The following is a 24,119-nucleotide window of genomic DNA, read 5'->3' as shown; positions in this document are numbered from 1 at the left end:
CAAATCTAGAAAAAGCAGTTCCGTCAGTTCAAGAGACCTTCAGGACCAGGGGTTCTGCAAATCCCTAGCTGCCATGAGAATATTGATAGGCAATGGATCCTCAAAGGTTTAACTGATACTGTCTCCTGAATGCAAGTCTCCCAACTGTCCTGAGTTTGACCGAGCAGTCCCTATTTTAGGATCCATTTTGCTCCTTTATGTCCCCCTTTTAGGGAAACTAAGGAACTGCCCTCTGAAAGCACAGCGTGAGTGCGTCATTAGACATAGTCACACTATGCTTAGGGAATTGGAAGCATGCAGAGAGTGCTGAAACAGCTCTTTTGGCAGGCCTGCCCCCGTAGGTCTTCCTCTTTACACACACACACTGCACCACAGGGGGAGGAGATCTGGCTGCAAGGGTAGGGGGGGTGGGGGTGGTAACGTACAGTGTGATAGATTGAAGGGGCCCGGCAACCTATCACTGGAAAATGGGAGAAATTATGTTTTTTCTGGATGAGAAGATCTTTGATCATGGTTGTGGAGCCTGGCTGGCCCCTGACTGCTTGGGCCCTCTGTCCATGACCGATCTGCCCAAGTGGTCAGTCCATACCTGTCCAAAACACTTTGTTTTATCTATCACTATACACTGATCAGTCACACCATTATTACCACTGACAGATTAAGTGAATAGCATTGATTATATCATTACAATGACACCTGTGAAGTGTGAAGGGATAATAGATATATCAAGCAGAAAGTGAACAGTCAGTTCTTGAATTTCTTGTGTTGAAAGTGGAAAAATGGGCAAGTGAAAAGATCTGGGTGACTTTAACAAGAGCCAAGTAGTGATGGCTAGATGACTGGGTCAGAGCATCTCCAAAACAAGTATTGTGGGGTGTTTCCAATATGCAGTGGCTAGTACCTACCAAAAGTGGTGCAAAGAAGGACAACCAGTGAACTGGCTCATGGGCACAAGGCTCATTGATGCACGTGGGGAGCAAAGATTAGCCGATCTAGTCTGATCCACAGAAGAGCTACTGTAGCTCATAAAATAACTCAATGCAGGCCATGATGGAAAGGTGTCAGAACACTCAGTGGATCGCAGCTTGCTGCATATGGAGCTCTGTACCTGCAAAAGTGCCCATGATGACCCCTGTTTACTACCTAAAGCACCTTCAATGGGGAAGTGAGCGGCTGAACTGGACCGTGGGACAATGAAAGAAGAATGCCTGGTCTGATGAGTCAAGTTTTTTTACGATCGGGTGGATGGTCGGGTGCGTGTGCATTGTTCACCTGGGGTAAGAGATAGCAGCAGTTCAGCAATTGTTCAGGAATGATTTTAGGAACATGACAAAGAGTTAAATGTGTTGCCTTTGACCTCCAAATTTCCTAGATCTCAATTTAAAAGAGCATATGTGGGATGTGCTAGAACTACAAATCCGGTCCTCACCTCGCAAGTTGCAGGGGTTAAAGGATCTGCTGCTAATGTCTTAGTGCAAGATATCACAGGACACATTCAGAAGTCTTGTGGCATCCATATCTCGATGCATCCGAGCTGTTTTAGCAGTACAAGGGGGACCTACTCTATATTAAGCAGGTGATTTTAATGTTGTAGCTGATCGGTGTATATTCTACTGTAGTAATCTGGAATCAGGCTATTAACTAAGTGAGAAATTAATTCAAAGGGAATTTCAAGTATTAGATCAAAATAGCTTAAGTAGAAGCATAGCAGATTTGGAGATTTTTTCTAATTCAGCGATTTTTGGCCTTAAATTTTAAATTCACTTTGTGCTTCTGACAATTCTCACTTTCGTGAATAAACCTGACAGTAATGAATGTTTTTTTTCCCCCGGAATGATGTAGTAGGTGCTAACCCCTTCATATTTTATATTAATGTAAATTATGTAACATGATACATGTATCTCCTGACTGGTGATGTTCATCAGCAATTAATAGTGAAAAGCGTTGTATAGCACAGATAAGAATATGAAATCAACTGTGGAACAGTGAGATGTAAAGTGAAGCGCTGTATATTTAAACAATGTGAGGTATATAAATTAAGATAATACCTTAGTTTCATACATACAAGTCCATATGTGACAAATAGTACCTTGAAATAAAACACAAATAAAAACAAAATAGTGTATCCTGTGATATACAGAAATAGGTATAAAACGAAATAATTTCCCACTCACACTTTTAAGAGCTAATGGATATAGCTCAATAAAATCACTTGTAGGATCCGTAAAGGCGATCCTAATCCCTTCTTTTTTGGTGGGAGTTCTTCCTCTTCCTTGGTTTCTAAAATCAGGAGAGGTATATAGTGCAGTACCTTAGATAGTGAATCTTAAAAGGGTAAAGTAAAAGGGTACTTACAAACCCAGAGCCATCCAAATCGGCTCTGATCAAGGGCGTATGTGGTTAAGGACCACAATCCTTCTTTGTGCAAATAAAAGCAGCAGGAACAATGCCAGTGGTGTTTAAAAATATATATAAATACTTTATTACATAAAACTATATAACATTATAAAAACACTTGACTAGGCATTAAAAAAGTCCAATTCCGGTGATTTCCAAATTCCCAGGACGCGTTTCGCTATATCAGCTTCATCAACTGGATGTGTAAAAATGGAAAAATCTTCATTTTCCTCCTTGGACCTGTTCCTGCTTTTATACTCTTCTTAAATCCGTAATGTCAGTCCTGCTTGTAAATTCGCGGGTGATTACCATGGAAACGGTGACGCCCTGCGTTTCAAGTCTCACTTTCAGTCCATTTCCTTGGTTTCGCCGTCATTTCCGGTCACATGGGGATATGCCGATGTGTCATGCGTTCCAATTTGCGGTTCATTAGGACCGCATTTCCGGTAAAACATAATGTATAAGTGAAATCATAAAAAGAACAGCCTCCCTAACAATTATTCATAAATATGTACAATCATTTTGTTTTAACTTGAATCATAGAAAGTGGTTAAACCCCAAGCTATTACATTATTTCACCATATGGCTATCGATGAAAAAATATATTATATAGTGGCATATTATATGTGCATGCAATCCAATATTAAAGAGATAGTAAAAATTTATAATATCTTGTAGAGGAGCAAATCATTTCATTATTTCGGCATATAACTTAGGTATAAATATAGTATATAGAATGATTTTCTATACATACAGTAAATATTAAAGGGATAGTATAAAATATATTCTTGTAGACAGAGAGTGAATCCTGAAGTGCATAAATTTTAATCCATTTAAAAAGTTTAAAAAGACTAAATATAAAAACTTTTATAAATGTAAAAATAGTGTCATTTAAATATAAGAAAAAAATAAAAAGAATTGAAAAATAGATGAAAATCTAACTTTAAAATTCTATTTTAAAAAATGGCACATCTCGAAATCTGTATTAAGACCATAGGGAATAAGTGTATTTAATTTAAAAATCCATTCCATTTCGTTTTTGCTTAATTTAGTATCGAAATCCCCTCCTCTCCAATCTTTTTCTAGTTTTTTTATTCCTAAGAATTTCGTATCTTTCATTTCACAGTTGTGGTATGTTTTGTAGTGAGCAGAGACACTATGATTTTCAAAACCCTTTACTATGTTTCTTCCATGTTCTTCGATTCGAGTATGTAATGCCCTTGTGGTTTTACCAACGTATTGTAAACCACAAGGGCATATCATTAAGTATATAAGATTATTTGAAAGGCATGTCAGAAATTCTTTAATTTGATACTCTATTCCCTCTCTGCTAAAAAAATGTTTTATGTGTCTTTTCTTATTTACGGTCCTCTTACAGGCCAGGCAATAACCGCACCCAAAGAAGCCTTTTTCTGTGTTTAAAAAAGTGCTAGTTTTTCTCTTCTCTTTTATAAAACTTGATGTGAGGGCGGTGCGGAGATTGCTGACTCCTCTATGTATAAAACGAGGTCTTTCTGGGAGAAATGTTTTAGCAATAGGGTCTTGTAAAAGAATGGGCCAGAATCTTGAAATTATTTTTCTAACTTTATAATTTTCAGTGCTAAAGTTGCATACAAATGGTATATCTTTGAAGTCTTCTTCTTTTTTCTCTTTATATTTTAGTAAATTTTCCCTTTCTACTTCCTTTACCAGCTTTCTATCATTTTCTAATTTTTCTTCTTCATATCCTTTCTCCAAAAAGTCTTGTTTAATTTTGTTTGATTGAGTTTCGAAGGTTTTAGAGTCGGTGCAATTGCGCCGTATGCGCAGGAATTGACCTTTGGGGGCATTTTCAAGCCATGGGGCAAAATGGCAGCTATCTCTCCCTATGTAGCTGTTGGCTTCTACTGTTTTAAAATAGTTTTTAGTCTTTATTTTATTGTTCTCTATATATATATGTAGATCCAAGGGGGGGCGGGGCCGGACCGCCGAGCTGGACGGCCGCAGGCTGGAGCAGCTCCTGCGCCAAACTAAAGAATTGACTGCTAAAACACAGCTTTTCTCACCCAAAAGCAGAAAGACAGCGAGGATGCTTCTAGCAAGGGGACTGTTGGATCCAGGGAGAGGCTGGCTCATCGAGCTTCAGTCCCCTGGCGGAGAGACTCTCGGTGTCCTGACTGAGGCCTTCTCCGGCGGTGAGTGGGGCAGACGGCCGCTGCCCCACTATCCTGCTTCACGGACCCCGACCAGAGACGCACACCCGGTCGGTCCCGGCTCTGTTCCCCCCCCTATGGACCGGGGGGGTGATCCCGGTCCTCACCCGGTGGCCGGCATCGAGATACCACAAGCGGGGCCGGAGGGCCCGAGCACTGCACTCAAGATGGCGGACGCCACGTGCGCGAGGGGCCGGGGGAAACCCTGCTCCCTCCCCGCGCTTCGAGACCATAACGCGGCTCCGGTCCTCCAGCCCGACAACACAATGAGGCGGAACAACCCTCACCTGCACCAGCGGCAACCCAGGCCAAAGGCGAGCTATGCAGGCGGCCTAAGCAAGTGGACAACGGCGGCGGCACTGGGGGGAAGGAATGCTGTGCAAAGACCACCCCCGCCTGAAATAACCAAGCCAGCCATCAAGCGACAACGGAGAGGCGAACAAACAGCTTACCCATACAGGGCGACGAAACTGCGACCACAATCAAGACGCAGCATGGGCATACCTCAGGCTCCCTCTACTACAAGGGAAACTCTACCCCAAGCGACATCCATCACGTCCAAAGTCCCACCGCATTGACCTGCGACAGAAGAGGCAACCGTGGCAGATACCAACACGGCCCCAACGAGGCATCAGCTGAAGAATCTGAAGAACACTACATACCTGGGCCCACGACCAAAAGGCCGGCCGCAGCACGCTACACCTCACCGGGAAAACGACCAGCCTTCTACAGGCAATCCTAAAGAGGGACTTAAGCCTGTAACATGCAAGTACCTCTCATGCATAATGTATAACGCATTGCTACAGGCTCTAGCACGCTAAATGAGGAACAATAGCTAAAGATACGCGAGGCTACACTGTTAATTTCAATGTCCCACATTGCTTTGCACTGTGTAATAATTGTTACCCCTTATTGTAAGCAAGATGTAGGTGTTGTTGACTGTTTTCTACTGCATCATAGCATATATGAGAATAGCGCAGCCTGTCTACACGTCACATACGAACCAACCATGGTTTTTATCCACTGTTCAACCCCAAACTGGACTGTTTACTTTTCTTATTACCTATTATTTACTATCATCCACCAACTATTCGTTTGTAATAACCCATCTAGTTTCAATGCCTGTTTACTATAAGCACACAGCTGAAGCACCTAATGTACAGTGGGCAGATCCACAAACGAGACACCCCATTATAGCACAGCCTAGCCAAAAGCTTCCGGTTAAAATTTATTAGTTATAAGCAGTTAGACAAGCTTAGGTCAAATCATAATCTCAGGTACGATGTGCTCTAACAAAATGTGCAGTACCCTCAAATGCCAGCAACTGTTTATATGCTGTCTTTATAATTGCAAGGGAAACTAGTTCAGTAGCACTTAGCAACCTAGACACAAGCATTCCTGCCCAAGCGTTCCCTACCTCACCTGAGTTGCATATGTTATACTACAGCTTCACCAGGAGATACCAAAGCGTGAATAATCATACCAAACTAAATAATAAATATAAAATTGTGCATGCATTAATATACCCCATTATGTTTTCAAATGTTTACGAAAAAGCATGAGGATTGCCTTTGGGGTACCTCACGCATGTTGTTATCTCATTTGCACGACAAAAATAAAGAATTGAAAAAAAAAAAAAAAAATATGTAGATCCAAAAATACAATCTCTGACTTGCTCCAGTTGTTAGTGAGTCTTATTCCCCATGAATTGGTATTTAGATAGTTTAGAAATTCTATCAGATCGCTTTCTTCTCCCTCCCATATGAAAAAAATATCGTCAATGTACCGGCCATAGGTAACCAAGTTCCGCCTCCAGCTATGTTGCCCATAAACAAACGACTCTTCCCAGTGGGCCATAAATAAATTTGCATAGCTGGGGGCGAACTTGGTTCCCATGGCCGTTCCATTTATCTGGAGAAAAAACTCCTCTCCATACCAGAAGAAATTGTTTTTAAGAATGAGGTCTATTCCTTCCAAAATATATTCTATTTTTACCTCCGTCAGATCTGAAAAACTATTTAAAAAGAACTTTACTGCATTTTGTCCATAAGAATGAGGGATATTACTATAAAGTGCAGTGACATCACTAGTGACTAAAAAGCAATCTGGATTCCAAGTGCATTCTTTTAAAATATTTAAAATGGTAATCGTGTCTTTTATATATGAGGTAGTTGTTTTGACGAGGGGTTGTAGATGGATGTCTACAAAATGGGATAGTCTACTTGATACTGAGTCTATCCCAGCCACTATAGGTCTTCCCGGAGGGTTGTTAATATCTTTGTGTACCTTTGGTAGAAAATAAAATTCCGGTATTTTAGGGTGTTTGATATTTAAAAAAACGAATTCTTTTTCATTAAGGATTTTGAGTTCTTTACCTTTATTAAAAAAAATTAAAAATACTTCATTTATATCTTTATTGGGGTTGTAATTTAGTTTTTTATATGTCTGTTCATCTGCTAGTATTCTTTCGGCTTCTTTGCAGTATGATTCCTTGGACATTAAAACTATCCCCCCTCCCTTATCCGCTGGCTTTATTACAAGGTTAGTGTCTGATTTTAAATCCCTGAATGCTTTTCTTTCCTGAGTCGTAAGGTTATTGTTAAAATTATCCCGTTTTTCTAATTTTTTTATTTCAGTTAATACCATTGTCTCAAATGTCACCATTTTTTCTGAGATCATTTGTTTTGGGTAAAATGACGATTTTTCTCTTAATTTAGTGTGTCTCAATTCCTCTTCCTGATTGTATTGGGTTTCTACTGGATTTTTTATAAAAAACTTTTTTAGACAGATATTTCTTTTAAATTTGTTCAAGTCTCTATAAAATTCAAACTGATTCAAGGGTTTGTTTGGTGCAAATTTTAATCCTTTTGCTAGCACTCTTTTATGATGTTCAGTTAGAGTTTTTTGGCTTAAATTAAAAATACCTTTTATGGGATTTGGCTTCTCTGTATTCGCTCTCTTTTTTCTTTTTTGGATAAGTTTACCTCCTCTGGTTCCTCTACACTCGAATTTCTCCGTCTTTTGTATGGTGTCAAAGTGTTTGGAATGTTTTCTCTTTTGTACCTCTCTTTTCCCTTGCTCTTCCAAAAATCCTGATCTTCGAATTCGTCTAGAATTTGGAATCTGTTGCTGATGGGTAAAGGTTCATCCTTTCTGTAGTAAGTGGGTCTTTTATAAGGGGTCCTGTCTCTATTTTCTCTTCTATTGTTTCTCTCTTTTGGTCGTACTTCCTCAAATCTACGTCCTTCTCTATTTCTTTCCCTTGATTGTTCATTGTACATAGATCTCTTTTTATAATCGTTTCTTTCCCATAACTTTTCTTCATATATGGGTTTCCTTCCTTCTCTCTCTTCCCCATGATTGTCCCTATTTCTAAAATTATATGTTCTGGGTTTAAAATTTTTTTTTTTTTTTTAAATTCTTTATTTTTCTTGTGCACGGAAATAGGTATAACAGTATCTTGCGATGCCACAACAGCATGAGCAAGTGGATGAGAAACATATAGATTAACATGGCATGCGTTAGACAGCACATTTTCAAATAATAATAAAAACAGGCTAATTCTGGAAAAGTTACGTCAAAATATGTGGTATGTTTTAGCAGTGCTTGAGTAATACAGAAGAGCTTATATTGTCACGATAGTATAAGAAAGTCAACATAGTTTAACAATTAGTGGCATTGGTAATGTGGCACTGTTTTAATATAATGCTTAACTATTAAAAGTTACGAGTGAACCGGTAGTTTATAAAATTACAGCTCCTGCTGTGGGTATGTAAAATATCTACGAGTGTACAAGGCAGGGAGCTTTAGATGCCTCAGATACCAGAGGGCTTAATCAAGATTAGCGTACTGGGTACGTGTTAGAGAGGAAGGCTCCCCCTTACTTAGTAGGGTAAAAGCGTTAGTGGTTCTACAGTAGGGACAAAGGGGGTGAGGGGGGGGGGGTTAGCCGGGTTGGTTCCTAGAGGAATATAATGAGAGGTTTAATACCTTCAGCGCATGTGATGAGCATTACAAAGAAATTTATTAAATTATAACAGTAGATTTGTAAAGTTAATAAACTTGAGAGACAACTTGGCAGCAGGCAGCAGCCTCTGGACACAGTTCAGGGCACCGAAGTGGATGCTGCTACTTTCCGCTGTGCCGCCGGAATGAATGGGCGCACCGTCGCCGGATTCCAGGCTACAGATGCCGGTGGTGTCGTTGATTCTGCTTGCTCTGGTAGTCGTTTATCCAATTTGAGCTTCTGCAGTCTGGCTGGAATCTCCGCTTCCTCTTGCACCTTGATGGCCCCGGCGTCCCCGGGTATTATCAGGCTTTTGGGCATGCCCCAACGATATGGTACATTGTGAGCTAAGAGCTCTTTGGTGAGAGGGCGCAGGGACCTTCTCCAGTCCATAGTGGCTTTGGAGAGATCAGGGTAGAAGGTCAGAGAATAGCCCTCAAAATGGAGGGGAGATTTGTTGCGTGTGGCTGCCATGAGAGCGAGGCGATCTCTGCCTTGTTGGAAGCGGATGATCACGTCGTTTCCACCCTCTGGGGTGTTTGTTGTCGGCCTGGAGATCCGATGCCAGCTATCCAGAGGCATAGATTTGGCCTGCTTGGCTGTGAAGAGAGTGTTAAACAGCCTGCGGAACAGGTGCGGTAGCTCGGTGGTTTCCACCGCGTCGGGTAGGCCGCGGACTTTGACATTCTTCCACCGTCGTTTGTCTTCCAGCACAGTTAGCTTCTCTTGCTGTTGCTGGTGGGCCTTCTGCAGGGTAAGCAGTTGCTGTTCCACTGCCGTGAGTCTGGTCTCATGTGCGGCTGTGTTGAGCTCTGTGTTTTGTAGTCGGGCCGACACTCCGCTTATTTCCTCGCGGAACATGCCGATGTCAGCTGCAATGTTGCGGCGCAGCTCCCCCAACATGTTTCTCAGAGTCTCCTCTGTAACCGGTGGCTTTGCTGGTAAGTGGGTCAATGAGGTCAGCGACTGGGCACCATAATCATCCTCCTCTGACCCGGATGCCTCGCTAAAGGAGCCGTACTTGTCTTCCAGCTGCACCGCCATTGTAGGCCTCTGCGTGGTCTGGGGCCTCCTCAAGAGGTCACCGATATCCGCGGTGGCCGGGGGTCTATCCGGCTTGGATTTTTTATTGCGTCTCCCCATATTCTCAGGAGGCAGTGCTGAGTCCAGGGGTACTCTCAAGTTAATTTTTCGTCGTATTTTGCAGTTTTTAGGACTTCTCTGCACGGAGCTCAGTGCATGTGCGTCCTCTCAGAATGGCTGCTGGCTCCGCCCCCCGGGTTTAAAATTTCTAACAGGGTTTTGTTCATAGTTTTTCCTATAGTTGTGGGGTTTGTAATCCCTGTATTTTATATGGGCCCTATTCTCTATATTCTCTCTTTGATTGTATGAGGTAGTTCTATGGTCAAAAGGTCCTTTTGGGTTTTCCCTTATTTCAAGATCTTTATTTTGAAAATGAAATCAACTGTGTCTATTGGAGAATCTGCAAAAGGAACTGTTGCAGCCAAAGCTCTGAGTCACAGAAGATGTGGAGTCTATAGTTTTTCCCCACAAACACAATTTTTCCTTGAAAGTCTGTTAGATGTAGTTTGGGTAGTTCAGCTGTCCGATTTGTACCTTAATAGCACTTACATATTATTACAGGCAGTGGGTAAAGGGATATGAAGTGAACACAACAATACAAACCCAGTAGTCTCAAGCATTCTTAATAAGAGTGTAGTTTGGGATAATTCAGCAGTGGTTAGAGACCCCAAAAATAGTGCACATGGGGCCCTCCACCACCTTGTTACATTACTCACTTTGACAATATAAGGTTTAAATGTTGACAGAGTGTTACAAACATTTGATTTACTCATGTATGTATGCTACTGATGTCTCCAATACTTCTCTAGAAGAAGCATTGGATTGGACAAAAGTAATCATAAATGATAACCTAGATAAGTTAAATGTAATACTCATAGTGCTTTTTAAAAAAAAAATTTTAAGAATATGGGGGTGGCAGTAGTACAAACACACAAAGGAATTCTCTAACACAGAAGGACCACTAAAGTCATCCAGGCCACTTCATCCTATGAGGAAACTGCATTGTTTACATTGCAGGATTAAATTCCACTTCAAGCGGTACCATACTTACAGCCATTAGAGGTGCTTCCACAGCACTGACCGAGTAAAACTTGGTAGCCCACGCAGGACAGCAGTCATTTAATGCTTTCCTATTGGGAAGCTTGGATGTGCCCGAGGAGCTTACCGTGCATGATCATCAGGTCCCCAGTGCTCCTCTATGAGGAACATTTGATTAGACCAACTGTGAAGGTATCATGACTCCGCCAAGATGTCGCGGGAGGTGGAAAGTCTCGGCAATAGAAAGGTAAGTAAACAAATGTATTGATTCATTTTTATCACACACACATGGAGGAACATATATCTAACAAGGTACAGTTACACTAAAGCATTTGTAACACTTTAATATTCCTTTTAAAAGAAATGTATTACTTTAACCTTATCATTCTTTAAGGAGCATTTAAAAGGGTTTTCAAAATATGTAATGATAACCTATTCTAGGATCTTATTTTGCAATCTCCTTGTTATTCAAAATGGTTATATTCAGAAATTAATTTGGGTCACTTCATTTGGAATTTTCGTTATTTTCTTTCTCCTGCAGACGGTTCTGGGTTTACTGATGACAAATTTACAGATATGCATGTTCTGGGTTTACTGATGACAAACTTACAGAAATGCGTGTATTATTTTAATCAAGCAACATCCAACAGACCTTTTGTTTTTTAGGTTGCTATATTCATAAATGTGCTGCTGATTACTATGATTGTTAGAAGAACTTTCAGAATTCATCATATTGTAATTTTAGCATCTGAGTTTTCTTCCATATTAAACTGTTTTTTCTCATATCTATCTATTTGATCCCTGTTTTTTAGGAGAAAGATAACTGGTATCGCATTGCTCGGACAGTGGACCGCTTGTGCCTTTTCGTTGTGACGCCAGTAATGACCATTGGGACTCTTTGGATATTTTTGGGAGGAGCGTATAACAAGCCACCTCCATATCCATTCCCTGGTGACCACTTTGATTATACTTTTGAGAACCGTAGATTAATATAGAATTAAGGGGCAGATAATGTAAGTATGGAGCTCAGTGTCTGCTTACACAGTCTGCAATATGGACAAGGGATTATGGACAGTATCGGCAATGAGATAATGCACCCAAGTGATAATGGGATTTACCAGTCTCTGGTTTTACTTTTTGTTTTGTCAGAATATAGTGTTTCTTCCAAAAATAAATTGTTGTACATTGAAATGGTTGTGCATTTTCTAAACAATATAAATCATTTAATAAGCATTTATAGCCCCAAAATAGTTAACACAAATAGAAAGAAATATCAAATACATCCCAAATAGGCAGTGTCTTGGACTTCTGACACAAATTCTGGTCTTTGGTTTGGTTGGAATTCCATCTGCTATAACAAATCAACATAATGCTCGGGGACAAAATAGCTAGTATTAAATAAATAGATAAATATTATATATTATATCCTTCTAAACTATGTTTAATATTATTAAAAAGTATTTAAAAGAAAATAAAGAAATAACAGAATATTGTACTGTAACTGTATATGAATGATGCTTTGGTACAAACCAAAAAACTTACAAAACTGTAAAGTCTCATAATTCTCTTTGTGTACATCTGTCTACCACCAAGTACTCCTTTGTCAGGTTGTCTGTCTGTCATAAATCTCACCTTACCTGAAGGGATTATGCAGCAGACTGGCAGTCAGACTTATTCTACGGATCACATTTGGCTAATGACAAATCTTCTTCTCTCAATTTCTGTTAACTTTTCATCTTGTAACTTGATCTCTGTCTTTCCTAGAAGCCACAGGCACTAAGCACTGTGGTATATATATGTATTGTGGAAATGAAGGAATTAATCTGCCTTGTCTGGGATTGGAATGTAGGGAAGTTTACATTTGTGGCAGGCAGTCAGTTAGACAGGTATCTGGACAAAATTGATGACACTGCTGTTGCTGGGGACTGAAGTTGGCCTGGGATTGGTTGGAGGTCACAAGCATAAAAAGAGCGGGAAACTGGGACAGTAGAAAAAGCAGCAGTGCGAGAGCAATCCTTTCAGAGTGTACTGAAGCAGGAGCAGTGCCGACCGACCCAGCTCTCCCTTCCTTTAATTTTATTTCATTATATTTTCATGGTGTTTCGAAGCAATGGGGCAAAAGTCATTCTCAGGCTCAAGTTCTGAGGAAGGACATGGTGGTAAATGGTTTTAAATAAAAGGCAGTCAGGTTATTTAAGTCTAACCTTAATAAAGTTAAATGTTTTGAACGGTTGACTTTTATATGGTTTTGGTTATGGTTATAAAATGATGGTGGTAAGCTCCTTAGGCTTTAAATAAACACCACAGCTAAGCCCATTGAAAAGTAAATAAACATTGTCTGTGTTTCTTGTGTGGCTTAACCCCTTCAGGACGCTAGACGGTTCAGGACCGTCATCGGCATTTTTCCCTTGACGACCGACGACGGTCCTGAACCGTCCTAAATTTAAAATGTACTTACCCGATCGCCGTCGTTCCCCCGGCGGCGATCGGCGGTGCTCCCGTTGTGGGGAGACTGCCTGCAGCCCAGACAGTCTCCCCATGGCGGATTAGGACCGGATTATCATGTGATCGCCCAACAGGGAAACAACATGGTCACAATAGGTGTCCATGTGTCTGCCTGCAGGGGGACTGTCTGTGCTGACAGGCAGTCTCCCTGCAACTGTAAAATCATAAAAATAATTAAAGTTAAAGTTAATAAAAAAAAAATAATAATTATATATGTGTATATATATATGATATATAGACATATATTATACCTATATAATATTCGTCTATATATCATATATATAATGTCATGCTAAGTGTATTTTTATATTAATATGTACATATATTAATATAAAAATACACTTATAATTAAATTACACACGTATATATATAATATATATTTCCAGGCTAATCATGGCAGCATATACACATGGGTTAGCTCCTCCCCTTACAGCCGATAGGACAGGAAAACCACCAAGGTTTTAAAAGGAGGCTCCATCCCTAAGGTCCTCAGTCTTTTTCCTGTCCTACAGCCCTTAGGACGTGAGCAATTTGCTCCCTTAACTTACGGACATGTATGTTTTTTTATCTTCATTACTTTATTTGCCTGTTTTACTGTAGTACATTATGCAGTTGTGCTTTTATGCTGTGATGCATTTAAGCTTTGATATCTTTAAACTAGTGCATTATACAGCTGTACCTTATATTTAAGATTGTGGTACATTATGCGGTTGTGCTTTTGCTAGGAAGCATTTAACCCGTTAAGGACCAAACTTCTGTCCCATATGTCCTTAAGGGGTTAAGCTGTGTTGCATTTAAGCTGTGTGGCATTTAAAACTGTTTCATTTAAATTTGCATTTAATACTTTTGCATGTATTGAAACTGCAGTACATTTGGAAAACTGCAGTGCATTTGAAGACTGATATATTTTAAAACTGTGATACATTTTGAAAACTGTGTTACCTTTTATATCTTGAGGCCTTTAGACTGTGGTGCCTTTAAACTTTGACTTTTTGCACGTGGTTGCCTTTTCAACTCCCTTGCAGGCACTTTTGTTATCTATTTTGCTTCCCCTCGGTCCCAGTGATTTATTCCCGGTACCCTGGGTGTTTAGGGGCCATGTAGGCTTCAGACAGAGTCATCTCCCTGGTCTCTAAACAGCAAACACACTCGGAATAGGCCCACATGTGTGCAGTTTGTGCCTTATTGGGCCTAATACAGATGACTTGCATTGTGGGAATACAAGTTGTGGCAGCCATCTTGGATAAGGGCAATTGCCAGAAAGTGCCTAAAATAAAGGGAAAATTACAGTAAACATACCACACTTATTTGGTAAGTATTTGCAGTGTCTCCAGACATGGATAAGTGCTGTCTTCAGTCTGTTTTAAAGCTGTTTCGCTGGTTTCTTATAGAATTTAACAGTGCACATTTTTTCTTAATACTTTACCGCAGGTAATATTTAGTTATTAATATTTGTCAGGTGTCTGATTCTTCACCAGGATCTGGTTATGAGGAGAAAACAGTGGAAGGAATCGGTTATGCACTGACTTCCTCCAGAAGGTTGTCGCTTCAGCATGACCTATCACTGTGCAGCCACATGACATGCAGGCAGGGCTTACAAAGTAAGTTCCAGAAGCCTTAGGGGTAAGAAAAGAGGCCAGGCTTTACCCTGTGGAGTAAGTTATTTCCAACCCCAGAAGTACACCACCTAAGTTGCACACTTATGGATCATAGGTGGACGCAGACCTATCCAAAATTTTACGCCTACCATTGCAGGAGGCCAGCCAGCTGTGACTTCCGCTGCTGTTTCTACAAACATGAAATATGTGATTAAAGATCTCAAGGCTACTATGGAGAGAGATATTAAAAGCCAAGATTGAAGAGGCAGTCTGAAGTCTTCAGGTTACAACTGACTTCTTCACAGAAACTTCCCTAGATGTAACTAGGATATTCTCTGGATCAAATGGCTTTGTCTATAGCAGCTAAGAAAGCATTATGGTTCTATTTCTGGGATGATGACTCATCCTCCAAGTCTGCCCTCTACACCATTCTATTTGAAGGGGTGGTGCTGTTTGGGGAAACGTTGGATAATTCCATTGAAAAGGCGAATGAGGGCTGCAAGATATTGGTACCTTAGGATGGAAGTTCCAAGGATCCCAGCTCCTCATAGTCATAGTCAGACCGGAGAACCTCCAGTGACCAGTATTTCTGAGATACATGGAGCTACTGGCCCTGCAGGGAATACTCCAGAGGTGACTCATGGCAGTTGGTAAACCTGCCTTTCAAGGTTCTAATGGAGCTATAACGCAGTCGTTTTGCTCTTCAGCAATGAACATTTCTCCTCCAGTACTAGGAGCCTAATTTTTCTGATCACACATACCTGGGCTCATCATACTCTGGAGGCTTGAGTGGTATCCATGGTCCAGATTGATATAGACTGGAGTTTTTTCTTAAACGGGCACAGGAGTCCCCATACCAACAGGAGTATTAAGACCAATTAATCAAAAGGTAAAGTACTGAAGGAAGAAGCCTTCTGGACGAAGAGGTGATATTTTTTTTAGGTCCCAGAACAAGAGCAGTTCCAGGGACAAGTTTCGCCTCTCTTCTGGTGCTAAGAGGAAAAGCACATGAAAGCCTACATTGGACATAAGAGGGGCCAACAAGAGGCTGAATGTCAGAGTCTTCGGGATGGAGTCAAGCAGATCCATATCTCAAGCAATCTGGAAGGATAATTTCCTTACCTCTATATATCTCAAGGATGCTTACTTTCAGTCCAATCTGCAGAGATCTTCGGCATTAGCTCAGAAGAGAACCTACCATTTGGCCTCAATGTGGCCCCAAGAATCTTTATATGTGCTTATAGTGTTATTGAGAGTCCAGAACTCCACCTGGTTCCATTAGCTGGAGGTTCTACTTCTGATAGCCTTAGACCCTCAGAAGGCAGGCACACAGAGGTATATAGTTCTTTCATAACTCCTAAAGTTTGGCTGCTTGATGAATATCAAGAAAAGCAGTTTCAGACCAGCTCAGTGGTTGACATTCCCGAGTGGAAAATTCTATGCTCCGCTTTTCCCTATCTCGGGAACAGTTCCACAGATTGTAAAGGTTTTTCTCTTCCAGTTTCTTCATTTCTGCTTGGTAACAGCAAGAAAATAGATACAACTACTAGGAATCCTGGCTTCCACCAGCAGACTTGTCAGATGGGCCCAATGGCATCTCTGGATTCCTTACAGATCCTTCCTATCTTGATCCAACAAGAGAAAGATTATTGGAGTCAGCCACTTACTATGTCCCCCATCAGTGGAGTTACACCTTACCCTGGCAGCTGAAAGAGGGATTAGATCTCTGAGTTTCCAGTGAACAGAACCGCATTGGTCGATTATTAGCTCGAATTCCAGTTTTTATAAGATTGGTTGCACAGTGTTTGGAACATGTTGCACAATATTTCCATTCATTTGTATGGTACTAAGAGTCATTTTCAAGGTTCTTCTTCACTTCAGAGGCTTGCTGAAGAATGAGTGGGTCCGAATTTGCTCAAACATCAATGCAACTGTATCCTATATTTACCAAGATGGGTCTCACAGATACGTATTAATGGAATTCCAGCCCATAATCAGGGCACAGAAGAACAACCAGTGGCTCAGAATACAATGGCTGTTTGCTAGAGCTGAATAACTGTGGACAAGGTGGATTGGCAACCATGTCCTGACGTATCCTCAGGGTTGACGCAGATTGTCTGATACCCTACATAGATCTGATGGCCATTTCTTGGACCTACCAGGTCCAGAAGTATTTTTTACATGCTAGGACCAGAATGCTCAGGTTCAGGATACACTGACTCAAATTTAGAATTTTAGTCTGATGTACATATTTTCCTGTTTTCGACTTTCCTAAAAAGGCAATGCAAAAGGTGACAGTGGAAGACCGTGTCGACTCAAATTCCTATGATGAATAAGATGATTCTGGAACCTCCAAGGGAAATTCCTGTATGTCCAGACCTATTACAAGGCCCCATGACACACCAGGATCCTCGAGTTCTGGTGTTGATGCAGGAGTCCATATTAGTATAGGCATCCCTGAGACGGTCATTGAGATCCTCTTACAATCCTATGCAGGCTTTACTAAGCTTGACATGCTTTTGTCTGTTGGAATTACTCCTCGTTCAGGCCTTGAAAGGTTCTGTGTTATAACACTCTAGAGGAGCACTTAGCTGCACTTTGCTTCATATAGGCATTGATTGAAATCATGCCTCCACTGAGTGTGGTGAAGCCAATATGTGACGTACCACTGGTCTCACGGGCCCTGACTGAACCATTATTCGAACCTCTAGAATGAGCTTCCATGGTGGTAGCACAGAAAGTGCTGGTGGCTGGTACCCCAGCAAGGAAAATGGGTGAACTCCAGGCTTGATCCTGTGAACCCCCTTTCACTACTTTTCAACAGATATGGCCGTCTTGCATTTGGCATCTGAAGATCCTGCCTATGGTGAATGCTTATCTATGTCATTCTATACCTGTAGGGTACCGATTGAGCGTTGATATCCCTGGTGCTTTGCTTCATGTAAGCAACAATTGAACTCAAGCCTCCGCTGAGGGTGTTGAAACCAATATGTGACGTACCACTGGTCTCACAGACTCTGACTGAACTTCTAGCAGGAGCTTCCATGATGTTAGCCCAGACGTTGCTGTTGCTGGTGACTTATACCTCAGCAAGGTGAATGTGTGCACTTAGCTGCACTTTGCTTCATATAGGCATTGAATGAAATCATGCCTCCACGGAGTGTGGTGAAGCCAATGTGTGACGTACCACTGCTCTCATGGGCCCTGACTGAACCATTATTCGAACCTCTAGAAGGTGCTTCCATGGTGGTAGCACAGAAAGTGCTCGTGGCTAGTACCCCAGCAAGGAAAATGGGTGAACTCCAGGCTTGATCCTGTGTAACCCCATTCACTGAATTTCAACAGGATATGGTTGTCTTGCATGTAGCACCAGAGATCCTGCCTAAAGTGAGAGCCTTTCAATGCCATTCTCTACCTGTACCAAAGGATTTGGGGCATTCTCCACTAGTACTGTTACAGCATCTCGTGGGCTTCCAGGGCAATGGTCTCTGCTGAAACTTTGTAAAGTTGGCATTTGGACCTCTTTGAACTAGTTTGTCCTGCATTACATATTGGATATTGAAGTACTTAATGAGGCACAATTTGGACGTCACGTCCGTTCTCTACCTGTGCTGGAGGGTATCAGGGCACTCTCCTCTCCTGCTGTTGCAGCATCAAGGGTTGCCATGGCAATGGTTTCTGCTGACACTTTTTGTTAGCTAGCATTTGAACCTCTTTAGACACGTTTGTCTGGCATTTCATACTGTTCGTTAAAACAGTCTATGATGCACAATTTGGTACTCTATGTTGAATTATTCTGATTATTTGATTGGCTATTCTGTCCCTCCCTTTGTAAGCTTGGGTATTCCCCATGTGTATATGCTGCCATGATTAGCCTGGAAAATGGAAAATTTATTCATACTTACCGTAATTTTCTTTTCCTGGCTATTATTCATGGCAGCATATACTTCCCACCCATTAATGTCTCTATTTATGTACTGTAGAGCTTGTAAACTGACTGAGGACCTTAGGGATGGAGCCTCCTTTTAAAACCTTGGTGGTTTTCCTGTCCTATCGGCTGTAAGGGGAGGAGCTAACCCATGTGTATATGCTGCCATGAATAATAGCCAGGAAAAGAAAATTACGGTAAGTATGAATAAATTTTCCATTATAATAACTATATATATTGTATATATATATATTATTATAAAATACAAATAATAAGTAATTTAAATTAAATTAAACATGTAAAAATAATAATAAAAATTTAAAAAAAATTATATATCTATACGAAATGTTATTCTAACTGTATTTTGATATTAATATATATATATTTATATCAAAATACACTTAGAATGAAATTGTATATATATCTATGTATATATAAATAAATAAAAAGAATACGAACTATTCATATGTCCATATACAAAATTACATAAATAATTATATAAATATACACGTAGACTTCAAATATATAAATATGCATATATATTTAAATTCTACGTGCGTATTTATGTCATATTTTTACATAATTAAGTTATTTTATTGATTGCAATTTAAGGGACCTGCCTGCCAACCCAGGCCGAAAGTCCAGAGAATTTAATTTGCTAGCACTGTATTTTACCCTGTAACGTTCTACGACACCCTAAAACCTGTACATGGGAGGTACTGTTTTACTCGGGAGACTTTGCTGAACACAAATATTAGTGATTCAAAACAGTAAAACATATCACAGCGATGATATTGTCAGTGAAAGTGACTTTTTTTGCATTTTTCACACACAAACAGCACGTTTACTGATGATATAATTGTTGTGATACATTTTCCAGTTTTGAAACACTAATATTTGTGTTCAGAAAAGTCTCCTGAGTATAACATGTACAGGTTTTATAGCGTTTTTGAAAGTTACAGGGTCAAATATATGGGTCAAATATTTTTACATTGAAAATGGCCAGGTTCGTTACGTTGCCTTTGAGAGCGTATGGTAGCCCAGGAATGAGAATTACCCCCATGATGGCATACCATTTGCGAAAGAAGACAACCCAAGGTATTGCAAATGGGGTATGTCCAGTCTTTTTTAGTAGCCACTTAATCACAAACACTGGCCAAAATTAGCGTTCAATTTAGTTTTTTACTTTTTTCACACATAAACAAATATGAACGCTAACTTTGGCCAGTGTTTGCGACTAAGTGGCTACTAAAAAAGTCTGGACATACCCCATATTGAATACTCTGGGTTGTCTACTTTAAAAAAAATATGTACATGTGGGGTGTTATTCAGCGATTTATGATAGATAATAGTGTTACAATGTCACTATTGATACATTTTAAAAATGTATGTTTTGAAACCGCAATATCCTACTTGTACTTATAGCCCTATAACATGCAAAAAAATAGCAAAAAGCATGTAAACACTGGGTATTTTTAAACTCAGGACAAAATTTTGAATCTATTTAGCAGTTTTTTTCATTCGCTTTTGTAGATGAGTAAAAGATTTTTCACATAAAAGTCAAAAAACATGTATTTTTTTAAATTTTTCATCATATTTTTTCATTTTTTTAAAATTAAATTACATGAGATTATATAAATAATGGTATGTAAAGAAAGCCCCTTTTGTCCTGAAAAAAACAATATATAATTTGTATGGGAACAGTAAATGAGAGAGCGGAAAATTACAGCTAAACACAAACACCACAAAAGTGTAAAAAGATGCCTGGTCGCAAATGTACAACATCGCAAAAACAGTCCAGTCCTTAAGGGGTTAATTAATTTTTTTTTTTTACAAATAAGGCCTACCATACATATCACCCTTTCTCCATTCACAGCGCCACCTACTGGCCGGCGCCGGTTGCAGTTTATTATCACACAAACGAAAAATAGCAGCACAAGTTGAAAAATCCAGGGGGGGGGGCAAGTGCACCCCCTTACCCCCCCTGCGGACGCTCATGCATATACAGATAATATTGGCAATGCCAATGGAACAATCACAATTTCTAGAGCTAATATAGCTCTTTTTCTGTAGGTGTACACGGTATAATCTCCATCAAGGGTTACAATGGTGAGATCCAGGAGTCTTGGTCCAGGTAAGGGTATATATAGGGAGATATAAACAGAGAGAACTCCATTGGTATTATTATTATTATTACTGGTATTTATATAGCTCCAGCATATTCCGTAGCACTTTACAATATTATCAAAGGGGGAGATTTAACAATAAATGAGACAATTACAAAAACAGAAACAATAGGTTTAAGAGGGCCCTGCTCAAATGAGCTTACAGTCTATAGGGGGTGGGGCGTAAAACCCAACAGGACAGGAGGTAGCCATCAAACAGGGTGGAGTGAAGCAGAGTTGGAGGAGCGAATAGAGTGTTGCCCTTTACAAGGGAGCAAGGGACAGGTATGTGAGGTAGAGATTACACTGCCAATGTCACAGAGCAAGGGGTCAGTATCCAGTTGCGCCTGATCAGTGCGGCCGCGTCGATACTTCAGATAAAAGTAAGTCCCTGATCGGTGCGACCGCACATAAGCAGGCTGGTCGCGCCGAAAAGGGAAAACTTAACTTACCTGGATCGTGGCAGAGTGCCACCCGATCCTCCCAGAAGATGGGTCCTCGGCTGGTGCGGTGTTCTAAAAGACGCCAGACGCTGCGGTCCCATTCTTACTGTTAAAGGGCGCACTGCCCACATTAAAGATGATGCCGGCGTGCATGTGACGTCACGTTATCGATGCACAAGTACATTTTGGGGTCAAAGGCCATGTACTAACCAATCACAGCACTGAGAGGCAATTTTAAACCCTGGAATGCCTTTTCTCAGTGCCCCGTCGTGGTTTCCACTTGTTGGTTGTCAGATAGCGCGTTCTTGGTATATTTTCTGGTTATTGACTTTGGCTATTGTTTTTGACTTTCCCTAATTCTGGTATCCTGACCCATGGCGAGTTTATTCGTATTATTTAGTGATGTCCCGAACGGTTCGCTGGCGAATAGTTCCCAGCGAACATAGTGTGTTCTCATTCGCCACAGACGGCGAACATATGCAATGTTCGGTCCGCCCCCTATTCGTCATCATTGAGTAAACTTTGACCCTGTGCCTCACAGTCAGCAGACACATTCCAGCCAATCAGCAGCAGACCCTCCCTCCCAGACCCTCGCACCTCCTAGACAGCATACAATTTAGATTAATTCTGAAGCTGCATTCATTTTTTTAAATTGTAAATTGTACATACTACTTAAGCAGAGGTTCTCAATATTTAGTAGACTGGAGTGGTTATGGTCCCGAGGAAAGGTCTTGGGTTCCTGCGACTGTGGTTCAGCTGGTCATCTGCTCTGATCTTTCAATTAAATTAAATATTTGCAATTAAATTACAATGTTAATAATTAAAACAAAAAAAAATTGGGAGGGGGTGGAGGGGTTAAAGGAAGAAGAATAAAAAGGGGGAAATGGGGAAGGGGAGTGCATCCATCCACAATAACTTTTTAAAAATTAAATTCTAATGGCTAGTATACAAAACATGACACAACAATACCTAGTTCAGATAATCGTGTAATAGAATAAAAAATGCTGTTGTCAAACTATTTTCCAAATACATTTCTTTATACAGGCAACCAAAACCTATATTATCTTTTAATCTTTGTTTCCAATTCGTCCCAGTAGTGTCTAAGATGATCTAACTGCAAAGAATGTTGTCTGAGAGTCAGTTCATACCCCTTATTTTCTTGTATATAATTAAAAACGTCTTTAATAGTAGGGATTGTTGGGGACCTCCAGTATCTGGGGATGACCGTAGTAGCAGCTAAAAGGATATGTCCAATTATAATTGTATCTATTAGGGAAGAATTTGAATAAAGCCAATTCTGAAGTGAGTACAGGAATATTAGAATTTACTTTTTGGATGAATTTATTTATTTCCTTTAATTTCCATTAATTTATTTATTTAGGACAATGCCAATAAACATGTGAAAGCGAGCCAATCATTCCACAGTTTCTCCAACATTTATCTGAATATCTGGAGTTCATTTTATTCAACCTATAGGGGGATAAATACCATCTATTAATTATTTTTAAATGGTTTTCCCAATGACTGAAGCACTGTGTAACTCCTTTAAGAGCTGGTACAAATTTAAGCCATTCCTCCAGGTCGTAACAAGGTCCGACTCCCACATCTTTTTCTCATGCAAGCATGTAATCATCTTTTAATCTAGGTGTGGGCATTATATAAGAGTAACATTGAGATATGGTAGCGTGTTTATTAGGGTTATGTAAGTATGTTTTTTTCCAGATCAGATAGTGAATAAATTTGATCTAAATTTTGAATGGAAAATGTATCCTTTATTTTGTTAATTAATTCATGTTCTAATTGCATATTATCTTCTAGGCCGAGTTTATCTTGAAGTTTCATTAAAGACATTAAATAATTACTTTATTTAAATTTTGAATTAATTTGGTGTGCCAATTATTCAAATTTAAATTAGAAAAATCTAGTTTTAATACAGACAGCGGTATTACTCACGACCATCCAAAGGAAGGGACGACTAGCTTGTAATCTTAGTAGTGGGAAACGCCTCAGCTATCCTGGGTAGCCCAGACATCAGAAGCCACAATACTTCTTTAATAGAATATGGTGACATCCTATAATTGTCCATCTCAAGCCAGCGTGGAATCTGACTTTGTAGTTAAAACTCAAGTGCTGTAGCGGCATTAGTTGCCTGGTAATATTTTTTTTAAAAATCAGGTATCCCTAAACCTCCATGAGACTTGAGATTTTGCAAGACTAAAAATTTGATTCTGCTCATCTTATTTCCCCATATAAACTTAATTAGAGCAAATTGAACTCTTTTAAAGAATGTCTTCGGAATTGACAAGGGAATAGTTCTCAAGTAGTATATTATTTTAGGTAAGATATTTATTTTAATAGATGTAATTTTACCTAATTAAGAAAGTTTCAACTTATTCCAGTTTTCCATTTCCTTTTGTAATATTGGCCAAGCTTTTTTTTAAAGATTAAATGTGTACATACTGTTTTGCATGGTTTTATTCCAAGGTAATCAATGATTGAGTCTCTCTAGTCAAAGTCAAATTTAGTTTTCAAATCATCCAGATCACACCAAGGAATGTGTATAGGTAGAGCCTGCGTTTTTCCTGTATTGAACCTGTAAAGTGAGACTTCTCCAAAATCCTGTAGTATATAATTTAGGGAGTCAACTGAAGTTTTGGGTTCTTCCAAAGATAAGATAATATCATCCGCGAAGAGACCTATTTTATATTCAGTATTTTTTACTGAAATTCCCTTAATGTCTGGTGATTTCCTTATCAATGGGCCA

At 39.9% G+C, this 24,119-nt stretch overlaps 1 protein-coding gene across 2 annotated transcripts in view; it reads left to right on the top strand.

Annotated features, from left to right (window-relative positions):
• Nucleotides 1-11,907, top strand: part of CHRND (cholinergic receptor nicotinic delta subunit) — a 39,350-nt gene extending 27,443 nt beyond the window's left edge. For both annotated transcript variants that reach the window (XM_063442845.1, XM_063442844.1), the window contains exon 12: nucleotides 11,529-11,907. In XM_063442845.1, the coding sequence (XP_063298915.1) occupies nucleotides 11,529-11,711 (183 nt within the window). In that variant the 3' untranslated portion in view covers nucleotides 11,712-11,907. The remainder of the gene's footprint in view (nucleotides 1-11,528) is intronic.
• Nucleotides 11,908-24,119: the final 12,212 nt, after the last annotated feature.

This window comes from Pelobates fuscus, chromosome 2 (assembly GCF_036172605.1).
Source record: "Pelobates fuscus isolate aPelFus1 chromosome 2, aPelFus1.pri, whole genome shotgun sequence".
In the NCBI taxonomy this organism is placed as follows: Eukaryota; Metazoa; Chordata; class Amphibia; order Anura; family Pelobatidae; genus Pelobates; species Pelobates fuscus.
This window is presented reverse-complemented; position numbering and strand designations above follow the sequence as displayed.